The 25,877-nt window shown below is 36.1% G+C and overlaps 1 protein-coding gene across 1 annotated transcript in view; it reads left to right on the forward strand.

Annotated features, from left to right (window-relative positions):
- The first annotated feature begins 1,946 nt into the window (after positions 1–1,946).
- LOC139700312 (uncharacterized) overlaps positions 1,947–25,877 on the forward strand; it is a 39,512-nt gene continuing 15,581 nt past the window's right edge. Inside the window, exons 1-2 of the mRNA XM_071598952.1 lie at positions 1,947–2,040; positions 12,466–12,598. Of these exons, the coding sequence (XP_071455053.1) occupies positions 1,947–2,040; positions 12,466–12,598 (227 nt within the window). The remainder of the gene's footprint in view (positions 2,041–12,465; positions 12,599–25,877) is intronic.

A 25,877-nucleotide genomic window follows, 5' to 3' on the forward strand; every position in this document is an offset into this window, starting at 1 on the left:
ATATATTAATGTATTCCAACACTCCTCATAACTGGAGTGTTCCGTGATCTATCGGAGATAGACTGATCACCGGAATAAGCAAACAGATTCAACTACCTACTCAATATCAATACTTAATTGAAGTCCAAAATGTCAACTGCTTCCAGAAAATGCCCGCATTTTATTGTGAAACATCCACAACATCTTTCGCTTTTCTTAGTTTGATATTCACGTAATTTATTTGTCCTGCATACATAAACTCTGCAATTCTTTTAAGTAATTTTATTATTGGCCAATCATCTCTTCCACATTACCTCCATGATTTTTCTTATCACCTTTATCGAATTCTTTTAACCTTGTTTCCCAATGGCCATTCTCATTCTCTTGTTATCTTGGTTTTATACAAATAAAAAAATTATCGTTTACTCCATTGGTACAATGAAACGTTCTAATTCTGCTACGTTCATTATTGTACTTGTCAGTAGGTTCCAGGTAAATTATAGAAGTACAATTTTTCTCTTATATTTCCCGAACGCAATCAACTTTTCCTTATTATCAGTGAATAAGACTTAACTAGAGAGTGAATAATTTAGTTGAAATTTAATAAAATGAATTAGGATGGTGGGTCGCTTAATTCATTTATGATTAATTAAGAATATTGGGCGGTGGGTTGAATAACGGGTTCGAGATTGCATGTGACAGTCTTTAGACGAAATTAAATTCATCATATATATGGAGTTGGTATGGTTTATATTGATACATTGGTGGAAAATTGAATGGAAATGGTGTTCCTTCACGTAGGGAGTGAAGCTGTTATGATAGCTCAAAAGGAATAAAAATGGAACGCTACTACTTGCGGTCCTTGGGCCCGATTAAGACAGTTTGGCATTAAATGTTAGGAGCTTTTATGCCATTAAAATATAAGCCCAATAACTTTCCGTAGCCGACAAAAAAAGAATAAAAATTTTTTGTTCCACTATTAGTTTCAAATAAAATAGACAAATGAACAAAATAATTCATCTTCGATTCCGGAACAAAAATTCTGTTTTGTTTAACCGATAGTTATTATCATAAGTGAAAGGGCTGAAGCTCTAAGGTTATAAAGTGCATCACTACCAATCTTGGGTAGGCATTCTCGCACTCGGCTTACTTACTTATTGTAATACATGGTAATAACCTTGTAAACTTCGTCTGACGCAGTGTACATTAAATCTTTACTTCCAACTGATGGTTATAAAGGCTAGTGGCTTGGACTTTGGCTCCGAAAAGGACTTTGATACAGCTGTTAACGGCTCACGAAAAAGAAAGGTGCATTCATGTACTATCTCAGTGTACCTAATCAGGACTTTCAGTTTGTTTCTTACATTTTACTATTTTACAAAATACCCATGGCCCATGTCATGAACAGTACAGCTGGCGAGCACAGTTTTTACCTTGTTAACCAACCCTGTGAAGTACCACCATTACGTTAGCACGAACGTCAGATTATTATTAGAGCAGCAGACCGTGTTAGGTCGGCAGGTAATACTATCGTATCGCCTACTTACCCGGAGACCCGCGTTCCAACTCAGGTGTGGATGCCGAGTAAAATTGGGTGGGTCGGCCCTCAGGAAACCTGGTGGCAAATCTATTGCTATACAGAATGCCGGATATGTCCAGAATAAAGTGGTGGTTGTTAGGTATAACGATTCCTGACGAGTAGCTTGATGATATTTCATAGAACCCAATGAATCAAGAAACTTTATATTTCTTCTATGAAAATCATAAATGATGCCGTCAATCGCGGAACTAGGTGATAAAAGGGGAGGTAAACAATCAGTGTAAAAAATGTAAGATATTTTGTAATCTTGAAAATTAAATTAGCATCTGTTCGTAAGAATGAAAAAAAAATTAAGCAATATATCGAAATATAAATAATCCTACAACTTGCATGTAATATGTTTTCTCAATAGAATTTTAGCTGGAAAATGCTTATATTTGTCTGCAGTGCTGAATTCAAAGGGAGCAGTGGTGACTTAGATGTGTTAATAATTATTTACAGTGTTCTACCGATAAAGCTGGGTAATTAATTGAAAGTCACATGGACTAAACACTGTTAAATTCCAAAGCCAGCCTAAAATGGTGCTAAATACCCTACAACCATACATTGCAGCAAATTGTTTTTTTAATTTCACATACTTTTGAATTGGCCTACTTTCATTCCGTCCAATATGCCTGATCTTTTATTCTCTCAACCTCGCATGTGTATACAGTATGTAAGCTATACTTTTATGAATGCTTGACAGCGAATGTATGGACGTCAGAGCGTGGGGAGCTATGGAAAGGTCAATACGTAATAAAGGTGCGTGCATAGCAGTCACCCTGCCCAAGGGTATTCACAACTTTTTTGGGGAAGAAAACAACGGAAGGTCTTTTAGGCACATTTATTTCAGTACTACATAGCCATATTTTGCTCGTCAGTCCCTGTTTGTACTCGATTAAATCGACTGGAAACATTCGTGTCTCCCGTCTGGATGTAATGTTATCAAAGCTTCGGATGCATAAGCAACGGAGTGCTGGTATTTCAGGCTCCAGTTTGCTTTCTTGCGCATTGGGCTGTGAAACCGATGTTGGGCACATTATTGCCCACACAAAGCGACCCATTATGGCTCGAGTCCCGACTTCAATTTGAAAATTATTTGAACTTGCGTAATGCAATCCACGAGTAAAGATCGATATTGGACATTTTGGCCATCATTTCTCCCTCTCTGCTCTCACCGGTCAACGAATGGCAAAACGAGCATTTTGGAGCATTTGAATATCTGATCGACCGGTATGTTGTAATATAATGTGGAATCGAGTTAATGGTATTTTGTGAAGCAACTTCAAATGAGAGAACACGGCACATAAATGGGATGAAAATATTTTTTTAATATTTCCCTATTACATCTCAGTTATGCAAAAAAACTATTTACCTTGTTTACATATTATTTATTATTTTTCATTTAAACGAGATACACCTCACCTAACTCGTGGTGTAATAGTTCAAGTTTAAGTGCTTTCATTAATGGAAAATACAATCCTGTAAGTATATTGATCCGGTGTTACTATGATATTTGACGACATGATTAAATTTTAATTCCTTTACCATAAGTATTGATTAAATATTCTGGTGTGTCAAAATTATGCAATAATCCTTAGGAAATTGCAAGTGGAAAGTGTTGACTAAATTTTTGGGTTCGCAACATGCTAATGGCATGCATATTATTGAGGAGTGTTTTGGGAATTCGGAATATTCGATTGGTAAGTTGGACGTTGGTTACAAAAGCTGCCTCCACTAATGAATTTTTTCTTCATATTCCCCTATAGTGCTATTCCTTGGCTGAAGGCTATTTTTCGATTAAAACAATGTAATTAGTGTCTTTATAAAGGTATAGTCATTTAGCTATTTGTTCAAAGTAGGAGAAATTTGGTGTTTATTTTATGTTCGCACATATTATTCAATAATATGGATTGAATTGAGCAATTCAAATAGTAAGCTATTTTAATGAGCAAGCCATGAAGTACATCAATATCGTAGAAATACTCGTTTTCTTTACGACTGGATAAATTTTTCGGGGTCGACAACATTTAGTCATGGTGTTTACTTAGCTATCTGTTTGCTCTTTTGGCATTTTGCGTTAAAAGTAGCCTTTTGCATCCGAATCTAACGTTTCCGTATATATCCTGGAAAAACAATGCCATAACCTTCATGAGGGAACTTAAAAACAGTACTGCCAGTCACTTACGTCGGTACTTTTAAGTGCATTGCGTGTGGAACTTTAAATTCAGTTTTCAATATGTTAAAAGCTGCGAGAGGTATTACTGTTCATTTTCTGTAACTCTTCATTTTTCACGAAATAAATTGAACCTTGCATACGCAAAGTATATTTTTTTGTCAATTCTTTCTTTTCTTATGATAAAATAAGGCAACACAAACTATAATATAGTCCTCATTAATTGTAAGTAATGAAAAATATTGTAATTGTGCGTTATGCAGAGCATATAAAGGTCGAAAAATGGACCGATGACTTTACATTTTTGCTGATCAAAGTTCTTTTCCTAAAGATTTCTAGGAAAAAAATGCATGACAAAATTGATTAAGTGTTTAAAATGTACGTATTTTGAAAATGATTGGTGAGTACTCGAGTGAACTAGAAAGGTGTATTAATCGCAATCCAAAATACTTCTTTACGCTAATTTTCTAAGATGCTGGTTTTTTGGTAACAATCTAAAAGTAAACCCCATTTGAACACGCAAGCATTGATATAAAAAGCAAACAATTCTTCATTAAGATATATGCCGAAAAATGCGGCATGAATTCCGTAAAAACCTAATACGATTATGCATTCATAATCCACTGAATTATTATGGTAATAAAAACGTCCTTTCATTTTACAAGGATATTTGTTATCGGATGAAGGCGATATATAATATATTTATTACAGTTTTAATGGCTTTCGCGAAGTCAGCGGATTCCTGAGGAAAAGTGATGTTACCTAATAATCATGAGACAAAGGGCCAAAGTTTAAATCATTCTCCTCATTTAATTGGTCGCCGATTTCCCTTCCATAAAATGAATTTCAGAAATCCCTCACCGCTTTTTTACCTTTTAGTTTGAATCATCGCATGCTCTTTATTCACCAAACAAAAATAAAGCATGTATGAAGGTTGCTGGATAGTAGTGAACTGATGAATTTGTCATTGAAGCAATAGTTTTGATTACTTCAACCAACATACCGAGCATTATATGTGACAATACTGGAGAAAGGATCTAAAAATATTTTTTTATCGTGTGAAACAGATATATAGAACAGAATTTACTTTGTATTACTGAGATACCTGTTTGGGAATATCGATTTTTATGGAAGTAGGGATTAATAAATGCTTGGAAACCTTTATTTTTTCCGCCCTTACAAATATTTATTCTTTAAAGTATCGAGCAAATATTATTTATGGGAGCTAATTGTGAAACAGAAATGAGTGTCTGGAATCAGTTACCATAACCTGAATCTTGGCATAAGGAAAGCAATCATTCACAACTCATTTGATATCGTGAAGGCTGTGGATGACTAGAGAGTAGAAAACCGAAGGCTTTGCCATTTCCTAAGTCGCAATATTTGCTCCAATCATAATATCAACAATGTATTTTTATGAGAATATGGGTATATTTTTTACTTTTTTTGCTATAACAAACATATAAATACCAACTTCTCCACGATTCTTGCATGTTGTAAAAGCATAAAGATATCTTAAATTATTACTTATTTAACTGTTATGAAATTTGTCCTGTTTCGTTCCTGCGTACAATGGCGACGACGATAGGATTATTTAGCTAATTTTTTCATTTCTTCGATTTAAATATACTTGCGTATCTACTCATAGAATTTTCGCATAACTACCATATGAAATGTGCTTTTTCAAAAGCAAAAAACATTTCCGAAATCTGGAAATTTCCAACGGATGCATACTACTTCACCTCACACAGAATATTTTTGTGCGAAGGTACTTCAAAGAAATGTTAATGAAAGGCGTAGATAATCCTATTCCTTGGGGTCAATCTATTCCTAATGTGTTATTCAATATCAGCAGATAATTTTAAAACAAAAATCATCGTTTCTGTAAATCTTCTCTCTAAATCAAAACTATAGTGCAGAAAAAACCATGCACGGTGAAGATTTACAGCCATAATTAATTTACACTCAACAGGAATAGGGTTGATTTCCCACGGGTATGAAATCAGGGCAACAGTTACAATTAAAATCTTTATCATGTGCAAACATCACTTGATCACAATCAAGTCGCTCGCATAATTAATTTAACATAGGTTGACACAGAGCAATTTGGAATGCAAAAAAGCAAAACGACTACCTGGTGAAAACAACATAAAGCCTTCATCGTTTTTAAAGTGGTATTTTTAGCTTTGCATTATACTAGTTAATTAGATAACTCTCGCTCTTCTGTACTGGTTATGAAAATTCCCATAAAAGTATGTAAACACATTTTTTTTACTTTTTACTCCAAAACTATGGTGCATAGGAAGAAAAATGTAGCGTTAATAATTAGGATGGCATGAAAGTTTTCGTCAAGGGGTATTTTTGTATTTTTATCCAAATGTTTGCCCTAAATCATTTTTGCGATAGAAAAATTCATTTTCATTATTTCAAATATGAATTATAATCTAGCACAGTGTTCCTCACAAAACATTTTAGATTTTATAGGCACAACATGAAAACTTAGAATTGTCTTCACCTCATTCCGAAGTCGCCTTGAACGCCATTTTCACCAGCATATCAATATATGAGTATATTTATTAGTAATTATATTATATTTAAAGTATTTTAATTATTTATTCTAACTGAAGAAACACTTAAAATTTAACTTATTTATAGTTAATTATTTTTTAACAAGCATATACTGTAAACTTATTCTATATCATGCGCCGTGTTATAAACATTAGAATGGTGTTAAAAAAATCTCCCCGCAGAATCTAAACGAAAACATTTCATGCACTATGTCACCGAATTCAGGAAAAAAAGACCGATTTTGGCAAATTATGTTTCCTCATACATGCTAACAGATCACAAATCAACGTTTTAATAAATGTGCATAATGAATAGCGTGAAGAAAGTCCAAATTGTGATCTAGAGCATTGTTGTGCTTATGTTTCGATCAAAAAAATTAAAAACTCGTGTTGTATTCTGCAAGTATTTAGTTACAATCGTTTAATTAATCAATCAGTCTTAATAATCAGCCTTGAGTCCAGATTCCATTCCGTAGCCGATTACTAGGTCGACGTATCCCTCAAGAATAACATTGAAATACAAAAAGTGCAAAATTTCACCATAGTTCCTGGATTGAGGCTTAGTTGAAGCTATATTTTGCTCCGAATGTGTAAATATAAAGCTTAACTTAATGGCATGTTAGTTCATTTCTACTTCATGGGTAAATTGGATTCTTTCTTGCGAAATGACTGACGGTAACATACACGTAAAACAGCATATAGCAAAAGATATCCCTTACAACAGTAATAAAAATAGTACAGAAAGGACAATCAACTATGCCACATGTAATCAATAATTAATGACATGGATGCGAGTAACAGTTTAAAGAGCGATCTGTAATAACTCAAATACCGCGCCCACCGTGAACGGGAGTATAATCCAGTGAAAGTTATCTTTCCCAATGTTTTACGATGAAAATTGAAATACCTCGTGGTCCACCGAGAGGCAGTATTCTTTGCAGCTGTGGTCTTTTTATTTTATCAATATTAAATCTTATGAGTTAAAACAATTTTTTTAAAGTTTTAATTTAAACTTTGCTTGTTTTAAAAAGGATCAGAAACTTTTTATATGAAGCGATTGCATATCCATTTGGGAATGCGTTTGTCATCTCCCACGTATTACTCCAAGAGATACAGTAAGAATATATTATGTAGATATATTTAATACATGCCATAAATATGCTACACATTAAATCTGGATTGAAGACGAGGCAGCAAATTGAGGATAGCTTTGATTGTCTTAAATCTCGACTTTCCTGCCTTAATGTTTGAAATCAATAAACATATTTTACTTGTTTTAACACAGGTTTGAATCAACATCTAACTACTAGCGTACATGATATTTACCTTCCTTTTTTGATTTATCTGCCAATAGCTACACGTGTCGTCTCGTTTTAAATCTAGAATATATCCTGTGTTTTTCTACACCGTTTTTTGAAACCATATTTCTCGGTAATAATCCATCATGCATCGAGTTCAGACGCTGTAAATCTTTCATATGAGATGTGTTTATAATTCATTCTTCGATTAGATGAATGACCTTTCATCGCTTGAACATTAATCACTCAAATTCGGTCCTTGTCTCAGCACCTCACTCAATTTCTACTTTACACTTCTTTGAGTCAATGACCCTTGAACCCTATCGTCACCATACCAAACTCTGAGCTATCAAGGACGCCAACACTTGGGAGTGAGCAATCTGATAAGGAGGAATTTCTTCAGCATCAAACATTTTCCTCGTCTACTCTTTAAGAGGTGTACTTAATATTGCTTAATATTACGTACTTAAATTTATATGTGACATTCTGGAATTACGAAATTTTAGCATAAACTTCTTGTCGTTACATCCTGTACAAATATTATTATATTATTTTTTACACATTTAGGAAGGTAAATACAATATGTAACACTAATACATTCAACGTATTAATAGTATTGATGATGCCTTAGCTACGGGATGATTTCATTTTTAAAGGATGTTGTAGCAAATTATTTTGAATTACCTAAGAGCAAGTATTCAACCCACAATTTGACCCGTGTATTTGAATGCCTTGGCACAGGCATCTTGAATTAGAACTCAGTAAACCATAAAAAACCATAAACACAGTAATCAACCCGAAGGTCGGTTTAGTAGGTGATGGTAGAGATCACCCAGTACTAAGCCCTATAAGGCGTGTTAATTCACACATCGGGGTAGGGGGGCCAGTTCCTTTCCCTGTGCCGATTATGGTTTCCCAGAAAGACCTGGTACCCGAAAAATCACTTTAGCTTGGGTGGAGCTGCAGGTGCCCAGAGTGTCTTGCCCGGGAATTGAACCCGAGACCCTCCGGTCAGCAGTCCAACGCTCTACCCACTGGACTACCGCGACCCACCAGAACTCAGTATTACAGCGAAAATCATTTTGAAATACCACAAAGCTTTGGCTTACATATAAGGTACCAGTAACTTTGTGAACAGAATCAAGAAAATCATAGAAGATCCTACGTCTGAAACTGTGTGTGAGTGCAGTAATTATAATATTTCTTATAATAGCCTTTAAATATTAAAACGCACAAGAGAGTTATCAATAAGGCAAAAGTGTTTTGTTGCATCACTAAATCATACATTATAAGTCTAGCAATTCATTCTATTCTAAGTTTAAAACATCCTTAATGTTACGCTCGAATACAGTTCAAGAAAGGTATTTATAGACCCTGTCCATCTACTTTTTTCGTTCCTTCAACAGCTTCTCCAACACATGAATCCCCCCAGTTGCCTCGGAAACATCGGCTCTCGGCTACCATTAATCATCCTATCCACTTGACTGACCAATCAACAACCCTTTCTCGCATACCAGTCCACCCTTCCTCCGTCTTGGCAAACGAAACTGCCCCCTCTCTCAGCACTGTTTTCCAACCTTTCCCCTTTCACGTCAGACCTTTTCCCCGCTGTCATTACTCCTCTTCCCCTCTTGCAGTGGCACTCTAGCAAGAATACTTTTTGAAGTATAATACCCCTTTCTCTCGAAGTCGTTAAATGGCTTTAAAAAATGTGCGGTAATAAGTCATTTCGGATTATTTCCACCAACCTCGTTCAATTTTTTTCGCAAGGAGAACCCTTTCATTAATGATAGCTCAGTATTTATTCCAGTCAACAAAACAACAAGAAACTACCTGCAACTAGTGGGAAAACTGGAATTTGTAATGAATATGGAATAATTACAAAAAATAACATGATATGAAACCTTAAGGACGATTATAAAATGCCCTTTACATTGCAAGTTTCATCACGCTATAAATAAGTCTGTATGCCTGTTACTGCTTAAAAAATATAAATTTTAATCTAATATTGCCTATTGTCAAAGAAAAAGATTTTCTAATACTTTTAATTTCAAAGTGTCTACTAGTTAAACCTGTTAACTCTTAGTACTTATATTATCTAGTAGTATTAACTCTTTAAGCGACGGGTGTAATAAAAAATTTATCTCTTTAATTGTCCAGAATTATTAGCTCTTAGGTATTTAAGTATAGAGTAACATGATGTACATTGTCCACAAATTTCTACTGAATACACTTTGTCGCTTTAATTAATAGCCATGATGGATGAAATTTGACAGGAATGCAAACCATTTCCCTCGAAAGGCATAGGTAGACATTTTCCACGATAGTGAAGATGACCCTATATCAATCGTCCCGTACCTACACTGACGATAATGTCGCGATTAACCGCAATCGCCGGTTAATTCGACATTTCTCTTTTTCATGGAAGAAGTGTTAGGTTCACCGGTAATAGCCTTTAGTATTCGAGTCCCCTTCGAGAAGTGACTCCGCGTAACATCAGTACGTCAAACAGCGTGGTGCCGTGATTCGAGACTAAGAAAGACTGCGGAGAGAGTGTGAGAAGAAGAATGCTCATACATACTTTTCATTCTCATTAGACTTGTTTCATCACGAAGAATAAATATCAGCATCATTTGCGAAAATGAATTTACAGTGATATTTTAATCGCGTAATAGACCCCATATACTAAGTCGTACTATTTAGAAAAAAACTAATGATCTATTATACTATATGTTGAATTACGAAGAATTTAATGCAGCTTATGTGCTCAAACAATTACAAGGACGACAATGTTGTACTTATTACTCAATGTGCTCAAACTAAAACATTTAAGTAAGGAAATATTCCAACGAACTAGGCCTTAACGTCCATGAAATTTCAGAGAAATTCTGGAGACACTAGAAGGATGAACAATTGAATAATACTGATTATTAAAACTTAGATTAAAACTCTTTTCATTTGAAGTAAAATGCGTTATGGAAGCTGTTTGCTGCTGTGCCATGCTTTTGGATCAACCTTAGAAATATTAGTTCAAAAATTAAAGAATCTCATTGACCCTCACGTAGTCCAAATTAGGCACAATAGATAATTGAAATTGTTGTAGCATGAAAAATTAGTTGATTTCTGTATCATGTATTAATAGAGAGTCATTAACATTTTGTTCATTTCATGTCGACCATCAGGGTGGATACAAATGGGGGCTAAGATGACGAGCCCCTCGAAGGAAAAAACGGAAATATTTGGCATAAATTACGAGTATAAAGAGGAAAATATTTTATTTTTATATTCCAGGAAAATTTTAAATAAATCTACAAAATGATAAATTTTTTACCACGGGCTATAGAGCTGTCTTAACCATTCTTTCTTTTTTCCTTACGTTTACGGATATATATATATTGTATTTATGAGTAACGGAGTTAAGGGTAATAAATAAGAGAGTTAACAATAACATTTTCCTTGCTAAAATAATTGTTCAACATTTTTGCCAACCAAATGTATTACGCTGTTACCCAGCAGGGTAGTGCCCAACCCACTCGCAAACCTCCACATCTGATCCAACATCCAACCCGGTGGCGGGCTTCCTATGTTAACCCTATTCAAGGAGAACAATTGGACTTTGGATAGATTAATTATAATAAAAAAATTGGAAATTTATTTTGCTAAAATAAAAAAATACATGCTGAAAAAGGAATTTAGATTGAAAATAATTGAAAAAGACTTCAGCACTTAAGTTGCGATGGCAAATAAATTCTAAATTTGGATGTATTTCTGATCAAAATTTCAAATTCAAGTCTTAGTTTTTCAATAGTTCTATGCTTGTAGTTTATTAATTGCAATAACAAAAATCCTCTATTCTTCTTCTATTTCGTGAACACGCTATCATTTTGAAATCACCAGGAAACAATATTTTGCAATTAAACCAACTGTTGCGCTTCCTAAATGTACTATGAGTGCAGAAAAACATGTCATTAAATACAATTCTCGTCCTTCGGAATATCTTTCCTAAGAAATTTAAACCTTTCCGGTTTTTCCTTTCCTGGTTCACAATTACAGAGTAATTAATTGAGTGAATAAATATACTACATAAATCAATAAAAATCCGTTTTTTATAGATTTTCCAGTCATTTATTTTGTTTTGTTGGTATAGTATGTGTTTTCGGTGATGTGCAGTTAACTAAGAAAATTTTTCTGCGACAAGTATGATTTCAATCTCCTTTGAAGTCAATAATATTATAATAAATCAAGTAGAGTCGTTCAGATCAAGAGTGCTACAGAAATTTTTCCCTTTTTTAGGTATAATTTTCCTGGGACTTAAAAAAAATGATCACCAGAGGAAGAGCTCAACAAAGCGGCATGTAAAACGGTCAATCCTACTCCAGTTGTCTTCTACCTTGTATACTTTACTCTTAAATGTTCATCACAACTGGATGAGATACTAGAGTACTTGGATTTCAATCTAGACAACCATAGCACAAGAAAGATAATAATTCCAAGTACGAGGCAAAATTAAATTCTATATTTTACTTTTGTCCTCTATTTATTTAAATTATAATCAATTTATTATGTATCGAGTACAATTTAAAATATCGTAATAATAACTCAGGCTCAGAAAATGTCGCTGTTGACAGTAGCTTAAATTCTATATCCATATGAGTTAATGATACAACTCTTGTTCTCAACGAATCACCAGATCAAACTTTACCAGGAATATTTATCTTGAAATTCCACACTATGCCACCATCAATGCCTGGGCAATTGATTTAATTCACAGATTATAATATAGTATGAATGAAAATTTACTCTTTCACATCGTCATTGAATCCCGTAGGGTATCGTGAATGAATCCTTCTCTCTTTCAAATTTCAGGTGGATGCGTCCTGGCGAGCCCCGGCTACCCCGGCGTATATCCTCCGAATAGAGTGTGCAAGTATCTGGTCACAACTTCGTCGAGCAGGACACGTGTTAATCTCACATTCACGAGTCTACTCCTACCTTACAAGTAAGTACAACGTATGCTCATGTACTTTTGAAGACTTACCAAGAAAATAGCAACATTGAAGTGGTCTGCACTCAGGTGCTGTTGAAAATGTTGCACCGAGTCGAATGAGTAGGAGGGATTGCGATTTCGGCATAGAGGAACGTGAGAGGGAGGTTGAAGGGAGTGTGACTTCACACGAAAAGTATCCGAATGTTTAGAGATGAAAGAGATAATATTACATATTTGCTTACTTTAGTAAATCAAAGAGTGAGAGAAACAGAAGTCTATGACTCACATCATTTATTGAATTTTGATACACGCAAAGAAGCAAGTGGGGGTTGCAACATAATTTGTAGGCAACTTAAATGCCTGGAAAGGTCAATTTTCGTTGGCAGTTTATAACATAACCTTTAAATGTTAGATGTGTAGTATATTCTGTTAATTGTTTTACAAATCCTTAATATTTTTACTGATCCAGTTTTAATAATTATTTTCTCGAGACCAAGTAGGATAAATTGCTAAACCTCCTACCATACTTATGCAAAATCTCCAAATTTACATGCGTTAAATCATGATTGACGTTAAATTAGTGGGTTAATAACCAGTTACCGCGTTCTGTTTAATATAACAGTATGTTTTGCTTAAACAGTCGTGATGAACTATTTTCTTTATATTTTTGTATCACGTCTGAAACCTTGCTAGTGTTATTCCGACTGTATATGATGAAGGATGGGCTGATAAAAAGGCAATTATTTGCTCTACGTCGTTTATAAAATAGTATATCGTTATATCTGTAAAATTTATCATCCTGCACATTTGCGGCCACTCCTTCAAAATGGGAATATGTAATCGAAGAACATGCAAAATTGAGTTTAAGAAAATTAAACGAAGCTAGAAATTTAAGATGGAGTTTTTATCCACTCTTTGCTATATTTGGCCCCTGTTTTCGTGAATAAAACAGGTACCTATATGGCCCGTGTATCAAATTTAAGTGTCGAAAAACTTAAGGCAAAATCTGGATTAGCGAAGCTAACGGTGCTAGTTTAACACTTGTCAGACAAAACTGAGGTTGCAAATTTAGGCTCTGCTGCTTGGGGAACTGATACGTCGCTTCCCTCAATGCTTCTCTCCATATGTACGTACCAAATAGTAAGGTAGGATGTGAATTCCATCGTCAGGCGTTGATATTTTGATATCAATAAGAAAAAAATAAAAACTATTTTTAAAAAATTAAGGTTGAAACTAACGTATTTCAACCATTCTTCCAGTCCCAAAATGTCCCCCCAAAATCATTTTGTTTTTCTTCAGTACTTGATTTTGGCTTTATCGGTGTTGTTTACCCCGGTTTCTAAAACGTGTTTCGTCGAGTATTTTGGGAAAACGTCAGAAGAGTTCGTCATAGGAATAGAGTGGAATAGAGATAGTTACTTGGCGATAAATGTAGTGCTAGTCAAAGTGGAGGAGCACGCTCGTATGCTCCTCTAGCGCCTTTGTGCCACTTGTGTGCTAACAACATCTTTGATGTACTCGTTTTAAATTAAGTTCCTCCGGTTAACTCATGTTTTGATTCACTTTGGGTCATCTGTTACGTGATCCCGAGTACCGACATTCGTGTAGGTTCGTGTACTACGGATTGTACACGTTTTGTAATCCCATTCATGCATTAATTACGTGAACGAAATTCGTATGCTCTGAAGAATTCTGAATTTTTTAAGTTCTGGCATGGTGTGCTCTCTATTAACTGCTCAAAAGTTGAAATTGAAAATTCAAGCAAAGGTATTTTATTTTTATTTGTTGAAGTAGAGATATTCGAAAATAAGCTAATTTTTATTATTTATTCAGTTAAGTTAAAAGTAGATTCTCTTAAATTAACAGTGATAATCTCTTTGATCGCTATCATCATCCAATTAAACTCAAAATGTATTTGGATAACAATATTATCAACAGCTAATGACAGTCTTAAGGAATTATGTCATCGTGCCTAATGTCTCGTAATATGGCAAAAATTTGGCCATTTTACTTCACGCTCTAAATATATCATGCACTATATATTTTATACTTCATGAACTCTAATTTGTACCCCTTTTATCCTTGATTTTGTAAATCAGTATTCCTCGATGGCTCATAATAACACTTGATACTACGGAAAGTGAATAGGCGTTCATTCAATTTTCAATGAACACGCTAATCATTGCATATTGATGTATTACGGTAGGTCAAGAGAAAAAGGGGGCTACGAAAATTGTCATGGTAGTGTTTAAGAAAATAGTAGTATCAAAAAAGATTTATAAGAACCACTATTAATTTAATGGCCGACAATAAAATTGGTAGTTTTTGCAATAACTGAGTTGTCTCAGAAACTTCTGACAGATTCGTATCGTAAATTCCGAACCTCTTAAATACATACTCGTTCACGTATCTAAAGGGAGTGATTGGATCGGCCCCATTTGGATACGAGAGGAGAGTAGTATCCAAAACCATTTGACCACCTGCTTACATGTGAAGCATGTTTTTGCAACATAAAAACTGGCTGATAACTGTGATGTCAAATATTTACATTTTATTTCAAATTTACCCTTGTAGTGTGATCGTAATCAAGCGGTGATTGGGCATGCGGATGGACATGGGGGTGATGCATCTGCTGATGTAGAAAGATGAAAATTGGTTGCACCTAAATAAGATAGAATACGTTTTTCGAGAATCAGTTGGCAATGGAGGTGAAGTGGGGAGGCAATGAGGGTATGTAGTAGTTGGGGCAGATTTAAAGTCGGGGAACGATGAGGAAATTTGCTGGGGGGCGCACTTAAAGGCTCAGAATTTTCCTTCAATTGGCTGGTGGTCAGCATGCTAGAGAGAGGTATTGGGGCAGGAGAGATGAGGTTACGTCATTGATTTTGGAAATATGGAAGAGTTCTCTGAGAAAGATTTTAAGCTTAAGAGACCCAAGGGAATAGGTGGTGAATAGGTTGAGTCCTGCGTCAGATATGAGGTTGCTTTTCTGTGGTCTCTAAGAGCCGGGTGGAACGGCGGATTTTATTTTGCAAGAACTTTTTCTGGTAACCACGTTCGTGGAATGAATGGCGGAGGCTGTAAAGGTATTTCTTGAGGGAGGCTGCTAATCCACTTACACAACTCTCACCAAGGACCCGGCCTTCGCTTTCTAAATAGAAATTTAGTCTTTCCTTAAATTTGTACCAGATAAAGCTCACCTCCCAAGACATTGCTACTCTATTCTCCCTCAAATCCTTGAACATCCCAGTTTTAGAGTGATGTTGAGCCGTGTTTTATGGCTAATTTTAAGCAGCTTTTGACGTCGCAAAAGAAGACCAAGGGAAAATTGGGGATGTGGCCTCATCTCACTCTCTTCCCTCGGTCGAAAGTATAATTAAAGACTGAAGTAAGTAGACCCCGGAAATTTTTTTCTGTAAGGTCAAGATTAAGGTCAATTTGGCATTGAGAGAAGTGTCAATATCATTTTTCTCCGAATTCTCAAGCCTCAGGTTCTAGGAGGGAGTTAAAGAAAAGTTATTTACTAATTTTCTGCCTTTTAGGCTACGGACAGACTTGTCGGCGCGTTCGTGTTGCGCGTATTTTTCAGAATTATGGAGAATATCTACGGACTAATAACATAAGAATTAAAACGATGGCTGGATTACTCAATTGCAGAATGAATGAAGGTTACAGAGGTCATATTGTAGCACGTATGTCCGGAAGCGCGGGGAGTTTACAGTTTTCATGTTGGGATATACTTAAGCTCGTGGGAGAAGCCGACAACTTTGAAGTAATCACAAGCCAGCTGAGCGATGGAGGAGGCTCAGCTATACTTGACATGGACAATTTCCGATTTACCCATAGATCCAACATCAAAAGACGTGACGTCCTGTCGGGACAGGTAGATCGGTAGCTTGATAACAGTTTTTTTGGGGAAGGAAATCCGTACTGGAGTGATCGAGGTCTATTGGGTTCTGTAAGGGACTATTTTTTCCAGAGAATGTGGGAGGCCAAGTTTGGAAAACGAGAATGATGGTGAAGTAAGATCTGGTGCTTTCCGGCGTATATTCTCGATGAAGTTTTCTCGGGTCTTCCACCGGGTCAGGGGCTCCATGTTGGCCGACGTTTCGATGCACGACTCGTGTATGATGAATCCCTGAAGACGATGAAATCCAATGAAATTTCATCATCCCTGAAGACGATGCACGAGTCGGGCATCGAAACGTCGGCCAACATGGAACCCCTGACCCGGTGGAAGACCCGAGAAAAATTCTTCGAGAATGATGGTCGTTGTGGAAACGGTGGCAATAATATATGGTTTTATCGGAAAGACGCCATCACAATAGGTTTGAGATGAGAAGCAGCAATTTCCCCTCTACCCGTTTACGCTTTCTCTTGGAGCAACTTGCGTCATAAGAATGCTAATACAGGAATTTTTAGTGGGACCACATTCAGTGCTTCCGGTGATGATGGCATTGGACATTATGAGTTAGAGGGGTACGGCGTTGAATTTTGTCAAGTGTTCATGTGGTTTCAAGTTTGAAACTAATGGGGACACGATATTTGTATGGAGAAGGACTGAAGGAGGAAACTGTTTGGAAGCTGCGAAAGACTGAGGAAAAACTGGAGCATTTGGTGCGGCTTTTTTCGGAGGTTCAAACACGGAAAATGGGAAACGCACAGCATTTTGTCTGCTCAATCTTCCTGAAGGATGATGTTCCAGTACATTCCACGCCATAACAACTGCACTATCTTAAAAGATACATTTACGAACTGTAATTAAAAAGCAGTTATTGTGAGATTTTTTTCGTTATTTGTTTCCAATCTTTTTAATCCCAAAACAGGAAAGGAGTTAAACAATTAACAATGGCCAATAACTCACAAATTTGAGAGAAAAGATTTTTTTTTGTTTCCCACTCCCAACTATTGAGAATTCTTGTCAGCACTTTAAAGATCCCGCAGTCTTTTCTATATTCAATCTGAATTCTGCATGCTACTAGTTTCCACAAACAGAGCATTAAAGATCGTGTACAACGTTCACACCACCCTTATGGCGAAGTGCTACGTGAATTTCGGATTTACTTTTGGAACATTGGGATCAAGCGTTCTCGTGAGTCCTGGTCGAAATCATCAAATTTAATTTAAACATGTAATTTTTGACAATGTTCGATATTTTTTATGAACATACTCTATTTATTTAATGAACAAATGTTGCTTTAAGTGTCAGAGAGTTATTTTCCATATTTTCTAAATGTGGCTTAATCAAAGTGAAATAGTATTAACACGGGTTGTTTTTTCCTTGTCCCGTAAAGAAATAATCGGAGTAAAAGTGGCCATAATCACAGTTACGAAAAGCTTACTTAATCTTCCAACCCTCAAAGTGACGTCGCTAAGCCTCTTGGAAGCCGATAGAGGGTACATAATGGGAAAAGTGTTTAGTGTGGTAAAGAGAGAGGTGGGAAAGGAGTAAGGGAAGGTTGGGATAAGAGAAAGGAGTGGGATAACCATGGAGAAGGGTGTCCTGAATTAACTGATAAAGCACGATTTCCAACAGAAAAGGAAATCCATCCCTCTTCTCCTTTACCCTCCCCATATCACACACTCTCTTTCTCTCTCTCCGTCTTAATCCTTTCCCAAAAGATTCTTCCTCATTTCTACCTGCTCTAAATACTATCTTAGAATCTATTTTAGAATTTTTCTTAGAGGAGGTTCTCAAATATTCCCGCTGTGAATAATTCGTTATAATTCCTAACTTACGTTCCTAATGCCGTTAACCATTACCAAACATTTGTTTGGTTACCTGAGGGAATCCAAGGGGAATCGTGGGAACGGAGTGATTGGGCAAGAGTCGTAAAAGGAGAAGGAAATACCCACGGTGAAGTGGACGCAGTCCACTTGGGATTGGGAATGTCGCTTCAATGGAAAAAATTATTATAAGCAAATATTGCGAATTGATTCACATGAAAAGCATTGTTTTCTCAGCATCGATTTCAGATGAATCGATTCCCTACTTGCGATATGATGGAAGAGATCCTGTAAATTCTAGGGGAGGAGATAGTTAGGGAATTTTGGAAATATAAATTTAGTCAAATGTATTTTTCAAACCAAAAAATGCTTCGAATTTCCGATAAATATTCATGCTAAGAGTTGAATTATTTACGTCCATTTATTAAATGATCATCCTCGCAAGCATTTCAACCTTGCTTCGCATCGGTGATGCAACCTTAATATTTTAAGACAGAAACTGATATTCATTTAAATTCTTAAAGAAAAGAGTATTTCCGTGACCTTCTTTTTAATTTCAGGGACACCAAAAATTACGGCGTTTTAATTGCCATAAAACTATTTTGACTTTCAACTCATAGCAATACTGTTACGGTAACATAAACAACAAGTGAGAAAAAGACGCATCTGGCTAATGTAAACTTCTACTCCTACATGATCTACATAGAGAAAAAGTATTTAAATTGCAAAATTTATATTCTCAGAAGTATTCAGCATCATTTTTCTAGCAAAATGAGTTTGTCCGTGCACGCTCACATCGCATTTTTAGATGCCCGAATTTCCCTTCTTAATTCCACACCTCATACTCGTATATCAGATCGACAAACAAACGACTATGTCTTTCCTTTTAAGAGCTGTCATCCTCTCTACACTAAACGGTCAATCCTGCATTATCTTTCAATCCGGGACTACCAAATCTCCAACAACCCTGATTCCCTAAATAAATTCCAGTCAAACTTTCATATCTATCATGGGACGTGGTTATCTGGACTCCTTCATGCACGAAAAACCCTAAAACGTACGAGCATACACCCCTAAAATATCCCATTAGAATAAAAATGATATTGTTCCTTTGCACAACCTACTTCCCTTTCGTGGCATGCACACCCTAAAAATTATTCTTAGCGACATTTACTCCATTCTCCCCAACAAAAAAATCACTCCCAACCTACATTCCAAATACCCCTCTATATTATTTAAATGGCTATCAAATCTTTCATGTATTCCTAAAAACCAACAGGCCCCTTTTAATATCCATTGCGATTACGAAAATCCCTTCGACTTCATTCAATCATGCCAGATTCCAAACCTGCTCCATCACAAAATCTCTTCAACAACAGGACCTTCTTAAATATCTCCCTTCCATTCCAACTTCTTCCTGCATTTCAAAAACAGTCATTTATCTCCCACAACTCAAACTCTGCCAAGGTTTTTATCCTGGTCAATGCTCTATTTCCTTCCATATTAGAATTAGCACTCACAGAGCATCCTGGAACCCGTCCACCCCACTCACCTTCCTCCTATTTCCCAGACTCACAGCTAACCATGGAGAAAGTTTTCATTATTGTTGCAGAGGGTCTATTATTTCCTCCCTCCCATCAGCTGCCAAGCCAATCAAATTAAGACCCTGGAATTAGCTCGAATCTTACTATTTAAATCCTTCCAACCTCTCAGATTAAACCCTTCCCCATTAGCTAACACCAACACCCTATCTCTCCTCTTCTCTCAACAACTAATCATCTATAATGTATGGCCCTCTGTTTATCCTTACCCACCAAAATCCTCTCTTCTCCAAATCTTCCTCAGTCTAATCAGTTGCTCCTCATCATCGGATGAAGGAAGCTGGAGCCACTAAAATATAGAAGTCTTCAATGAGCATTAAATATTTTAATGATACTGTGATTATATTTTCTTATGCTAGTATCTCTATTCAATATATGAATATGAATAATTCACATGGATTGTGAATATTTTTCATGAAAAAACTATGCATAAATATTTTTTCTAGAAAAATTTCAGCAGCGTATGTATTAAAGGTAGGTAGTAGGTTGGTTTGCAAGCGTGACGATGATGTATAAAAAATTTAGGAACAAAATACATAACCACAGTTTTGATTATTGAATATTTCGGTGGCCAGGCTAGCTTTTCCAACAGAAGGAAGAAAACTTAGGGCATAGATAATGGGGATGGGCATACGGAGGACGAGTGAAGGAGAGCGGGAAGGGAGAGGGAGGGGTTTGGGGATGATTGTTAGGGTCAAGGGTTGATGGGAAGGAGGTTTCACCCCCTAGTGGACAAGACACAGACCAAAGTCTAAGCGTGTACCCAGGAGCCTACCAAGGATTTATGCCAGCTCGAAGGTTTTGAGTTTTAGCGGTTTATCTGAAAGGGGTAGTGAAGCAATAATAGACACATTAAAATAATGGTTCAATCCCCTAGGGAGGTAGGCAATCTTACAAATTTGATATGGAGACAAGTTTTGTATAGGTTTACATGAGGTGTACTAGTTGTTGATGAGGATTTTGAGGGGTGGTGGGCACTGCTCTAGGTAGAAGGGACAGAGTTAGCAGTTAAGTTTATAGATGTTACTGCGGGTGGTGAATGAGAGAGTACCGTGGGATGGAAGAGAATTGATACATTGAGAGGGGAGGCAAGGAGTGGTGAAGAAGGGACATGTTTTATATTTTGGTCTGGTGTGGGGTACTGATGTAGGTTTGTGAATGGTAGAGGATTTGGATAAGGGCTAGGTGGTTTTTCACATGGCATATTAATTGTTGAGTCATTTAAAAGTAAGCAAGGGACATTTGCTGGATATGTTTGCTATTGTTTTTTAGAGTTTCGCTATTGTTGTGAGAGTGTGCAGGTTGGTGTCTTGGGAAGATTTAGGAGGTGACAGTGTCAAAGGATTTTTTAATGTGAAGGGGCTCATTTTCTAATTAACATGGAGGAGGAGAATTTCAATTAAATATTGGATGAATGTGCCCAGGAAGTTTGGGTTATAACAGGTACCATGACCGTGGGCGGAGAATGAGAGTGGAAGAGAACATATAGTGAGTGATGGGTGGCAGCTGGTGTCGTCGAGGTGTTGTTGTTTATTAGTGGGTTTAATGTGGGCAGAAGTGTGATAATTTTTATCAGTAAGAGAAATGTTGACATCAGGGAAACTGATTTCTGAGGTAGAATAGATGGAAGTGAAGGAGAGAGAAGAGAAAGTATTGAGAGAGGAAATGAATTTTTCAAGGAATTCCATGCTCTTTGGCCAGAGAAGGAATATATCATCTTTATATTTGGCCCATAGAAGAGGTTGCAGGGGTTAGCCTGGGAGCAAGTTACTTTTAAGGAGACCAAGATGGAGATGTGATAATGAGGGGTTGAATTTACTGTCCATTGCCCAACTTTTTCCTTGAAAGTAATGTTCATTTTTGAAGGAGAAGGAGTTGTGGGTAAGAATGAGATGAGACAGATTCAGAATAAACTCAGTGCTGGGAATATGTGGTGTGTGGGATTTGGATAATTAGTGGTACAGAAATGAGAGACCTTCAGAGTAGTAGTTGATAGGCAACTGTAGAGTTCACTCAATGCTAAGTTCAATGATTTATATATTATATGTATAATCCCTTCCCCATGAATACAATTCTGACATGATAGAAGGGATTTTGCATTTTTATGACACCTGCTTTGCTGGTGGGAGTAATGATAATTGCTCCTGATGCTCTTGCTTGAGACACTCATGCCAAGTTGAAGGGGAAAAGCTATGCAAAAGGTAGTCTGCACAGCGAATGTCCTTGGTGAGGCAGCTGAGAAGATATCTGATCCTCAATGAGATGAACATTTGATTGATATTAACAATACTATTGAGGAAAGCAATATGAAACCTCAATTAAGTATCCCATGCAACAATAATGGACTTTGATCTGAGTATGAGTCCTCGCAACTAGGGGATTCAGTATGCTTGGCCATATGATATACCTCACAGGGGGTAAGGCAAGGCTTGCAATCACTATTGCATGAAATTTTTTGCGAAGCTAAATCAACCCTAGTAGCATAGAAGACACTTAAGGGGATTGAAATAGTTAGAATAGGGACTAGGAATGTAACCATGAGGTTGAGAACAGGGAAATATGAAAATATAGTGCAAAAGATAAAGGGGGTAATATAGATATTTAGGGCTGTTCGAGCTGAAGGAAGGATAGTGGGGATAACTGGAGCAATAGTTTCAAAGTAATATTTTGCAGAGAGAAAGAGAACCAGTGAGGGTTTGAAGTAGTATTGAATAAAGAGGTAAGCAGAAGTGTAATAAACATAGAGCAAGCAACCGATAGAATATTATTGGTAGAAGTAAAAGCTGAACCAACATACTTGGTCATTATTCTTGTTTGTGTGCCATTAAGTAATCATGGGGGGGGGGGGGAAGTCCTCAGAGGACATGATTAATGAGAAGACATACATGCAGTTGTTCCTGGAAATAAATATTTAATGATGATGAGAGATAGTAATGCAATGGTAGGTAAGAGAAAATATGTTAATTAGTTGAGGAACTAAAATTTAGGAACAAGGAATGATTGTGGGGAGAAATCAATACGGTTCTGGAAGTTACAGGAATTAATCATGGTGAACACGGTTTGAACACTGCAATAGGCATAAATGTTCATAGAAAATACCTGAGGATTGAGAAAGATATCGGTTTGAATATATTATGTGTAGACAAAGATTTAGGAACAGTGTGATTGATTCTCAGTTTCCAAAGAAACTACGGGAGATGCTGTAACAGTAACTTTTGATGGAGTCATCCACTAATGTGCATTTCAATGCAACAATGTCAGAGTGTAAAAATCATTTGCCTTGACCAGAATTCCAGAGTTTCAGAGGGTCCCTTGATAGCATAACTTGCTAAAGCACTCGACCAGATATTGAGGGTTCATATCTTGGCAAGCCAATTGATTTTTACAATCTGAAATTGCTGTATTGAGATCCACAGTTTACCAGGAGTGGATGCAGATTCAGATCATAATGCAGACATCATTGAAAAAGAATGATGTCAGATTCAAGAAAATAAAACAGGAAAGACAGCTTAGGAAATGGAATGCAAATGAATTAACCAAGACAGAAGGAGTACCAAGAGGGAGAAGAAAAATAAAGTCGTGAGGACAAAGAGTTGATGCAATACTAGGAAAATTGAAATAAAAACCATATCAGAAGCCACAAAAATACTATGGGAACATAAGTAGGAAAGGAACAAGAAGAAAATGGGTTAAAGATGAGATGACTAGGACGATAAATGAGAGAAGGAAATGGAAGAATTTGAGTATAGATTTAGGCAGAGGGAAATGCAAAAAAGTTGATAATAAACAGATGTGAAACTGGTAAAGCGATGGGAGTGAGGTAGATGAATCCATGAGAGGATGTGGAATGTATGCAAAGCAAGGGTGAAATGGTTGCACTCTATAGGAAGGTGAAAACGCTTTCAGCAAGAAAGATGGAAAATCTATGAAAACAATCAAAGATTTAAGATTTCATTGAAAAATCAGGAAAATCATTAATTGAGACAGTGAACATTCAAGAGAGACGTAAGTAATGTACAGACAACTGTATGGTAAAGATATTACAACAGCAACCCTAGACATTAAAAGAGAATATCAAATCTCATACTATCAAATCTCATATTTGAGTTATCATAATTTGTTTCCTTCTATATACATTTTTTATCAGGTTTCATACAAAATCCTACTTTTCCATTGTATGTGGAACCCCATATTTACTTGTACATGATTTCATTTTCATTTTTTCCACCAATGATGTCACTTTGCTGGATTGAAAAAACTTCAAATTCTAAAACAGTTTCTCATGTACATGAGCCTTTATTGAAAAAACTTTTTTGACTATGTTTCATCCAACAAATATACTTAAAAATGATGAAAGAGAGTGTCAAAGTGAATGGCTGTAGGAAAGAATTTGAATATGGCAAGGCAGCACAGAAATCATCTAGTGATGAAAATGTGAACTCGTAATCTCAGTCTGCCAGGAAAAGATTCATACTATGAAATGAATGCATTGTGCAACTAGGAGTTAGCTATTTAATTTATACATTGCAAGAATACTTTAACAGCATTCTTGCAAAACTACTGATAAGTTTAGGGAAACATGGGATGAACTATTATTTATAGATGAATGGACGGCATATGAATTTCACACACCGTTGGGTTTAATACTGGGCAAACCATACCATCACCTACCAAACTGACCTTCAGGTTGATTACTGTGTTTATGGTTTAATTGGATTATGGTGAATATATGAAACAGGAATTTGATGGAATGATTTTTCAAATCAGTTATAGGCCCAATATCATAAACGTAAAAGGCATCCATAAGGGAGGACTACAGTATAATAAGTTTGATTTGGCATGCTGCTAAAGTGGTTTTCAGTAATCATCAATAAGAGGATGGAGAACAGGACAAATAATACTGAGGGGATAGTCGATTCGGGTCAAGAAAGGGGAGAAGAACACCTTATGCCATAGCAGTAATTAGATCACTAGTTGAAAGGAGTACAGAATACAATCAGGATAGATTTGTTCATTTTGTAGAATTCAATGACGCATTCGATAGAATGAATTGAGTAAAATAATTAGATACATTGCAAAAAATGGAAATGGATTGGAGGGATAGGAGACTTCTCTGCAATCTGTGCATGTCTCAGATTGCTCACTGGCAGATGGAGAATCCAGATGGTCAGTTTTAGGAATAAGGGTTTCTATTATCATCTGCATTCTCATCATTCATTACCATCATCAAAATTTGGGTGTCCATCTGTGCTGCTCATTGTGTATGTAGAGGAAATGGTTAAAGAGGAATGGGAAAAACTGGATAGGAATGTAAGTCGTTGGGAAATTTATAACATCAGTTAGGTTTACTGATAATCAATCTTTAGTTTTCCAATCAGCAAAGATTTGACATTGCTGAGTACATTGTAAAGTCAGTGGGATAGGTATTGGATGAGGATAAATGAAAACAAATCCAAGGTTATGTTGTTTTCAATAAAGAAATATACTAAGGTAAATATTAAAATAGGTGCTTATAAATCTGAGCTGTAAGAACAGTTTACCCATCTTTGAAGTGTTTTGAAGCAGGATGGGCAAAGAAACTTTCACAAGGAATAAAGAATTGATGTCAGGGAAATTGGGTAAGGATGATGAAAAAGGCCTCCTTTAAATTTTGATATGGATTAAAATCAAAATTACAGATTTATGGGTAATGTGGTGTAACGGTTCCATAATAACAGAGACAAAAATTCTTGCAATTTTCCAATCAATAAAGATTTATTTTTGACTCATTTAGTTCCTTAAGTTAAAAGTACAAGGGTTTTTGTCGTTGTTATTTGATATGGGTTGTGGTTTTCTTAAGTCACAGAAACATGATCATTGAAGCAAGAAAATAGGAATAGATTGTGGAGGTTTTTGGATGCTCCAATGACATTTGATGTTTCCAATGCTCATTAATCAGTGTCTGTTAGCACCGACTTCTGACT

Source organism: Hetaerina americana, unplaced genomic scaffold, assembly GCF_022747635.1.
Source record: "Hetaerina americana unplaced genomic scaffold, ioHetAmer1.1.p SCAF_10, whole genome shotgun sequence".
Taxonomy (NCBI): domain Eukaryota; kingdom Metazoa; phylum Arthropoda; class Insecta; order Odonata; family Calopterygidae; genus Hetaerina; species Hetaerina americana.